A 1,028-nucleotide genomic window follows, 5' to 3' on the forward strand; every position below is an offset into this window, starting at 1 on the left:
ACTTGGATGTCAGCAAGCTCACGCCTCTATCTCCCGAGGTTATCTCGCGACAAGCGACCATCAACGTTGGTAAGCATGGTCGGACGTTCTGAGTTTACTACTCTTACTACGGCTGTAGGTACCATTGGTCATGTTGCTCACGGCAAGTCGACCGTCGTTCGAGGTCTATCGGGGGTAGGGCATCGTCCCTATCAGCTGTTACGCTCACTGATCACATTGTAGGTTATGACCATTCGATTCAAACAAGAGAAGGAGCGCAACATTACCATCAAGCTGGGATACGCTAACGCTAAAATTTACAAGTGCCAGAATCCCGACTGTCCTAATCCTGGTAGAACACTCTCGCCCTTGCAACTGTAGACTGTCATTACAGGTTGTTACACTTCCCACGGATCTGCCTATCCTGATCGCTACACTGATGAACACGGCGAATGGGTTGTCGTCCGTCACGTATCCTTCGTGGATTGTCCTGGTCATGATATTCTCATGGCTACTATGCTTAATGGTGCTGCAGTAATGGACGCTGCCATGCTGCTTATTGCTGCCAACGAGAAGTGTCCTCAACCACAGGTGATACTAGGCATCTCGCTCTGCTACCTGAAAAGTTACTTCCACAGACTTCCGAACATCTGGCCGCCGTCGAGATAATGCGACTCCGACATTTGATCATACTCCAGAACAAGGTGGAACTGGTTACTGAGGCTGAGGCCCAGCAGCAGTATGCCGATATTCGGTATGATCACATCACACTGGCCTCCTAGAATCCAATGTCATCAGAAACTTCGTCAAGGGTACTGTGGCCGACTCCGCGCCGGTTGTGCCCATCTCGGCCGTGCTTCGATATAACTTGGATGTTGTAGCCGAGTATCTTTGCACTCAAGTACGCGACTGGTCACTCTGCGTCGTCAGAGCATCTTGATTGCGATTCTAGATTCCTATTCCCGTTCGTGATTTCACTTCGTCCCCCCAAATGATCATCATTCGGTCATTCGATGTTAATAAGCCTGGTGAGACTAATACATTCTTCT

General features: G+C 49.4%; 1 protein-coding gene across 1 annotated transcript; it reads left to right on the forward strand.

Moving 5' to 3' along the window:
- Positions 1 to 75: 75 nt before the first annotated feature.
- Positions 76 to 1,007, forward strand: Pmar_PMAR010525 (translation initiation factor eIF-2, putative; the record flags this gene model as incomplete). The annotated part of the gene is made up of 6 exons (XM_002788837.1): positions 76 to 174; positions 223 to 331; positions 374 to 570; positions 618 to 733; positions 778 to 880; positions 932 to 1,007. Coding segments are annotated over 6 exons (700 nt in total), but the record flags the coding sequence as incomplete, so codon positions are not given.
- Between the last annotated feature and the right edge of the window lie 21 nt (positions 1,008 to 1,028).

This window comes from Perkinsus marinus (assembly GCF_000006405.1).
Source record: "Perkinsus marinus ATCC 50983 genomic scaffold scf_1104296927476, whole genome shotgun sequence".
Classification (NCBI taxonomy): Eukaryota; Perkinsozoa; order Perkinsida; family Perkinsidae; genus Perkinsus; species Perkinsus marinus.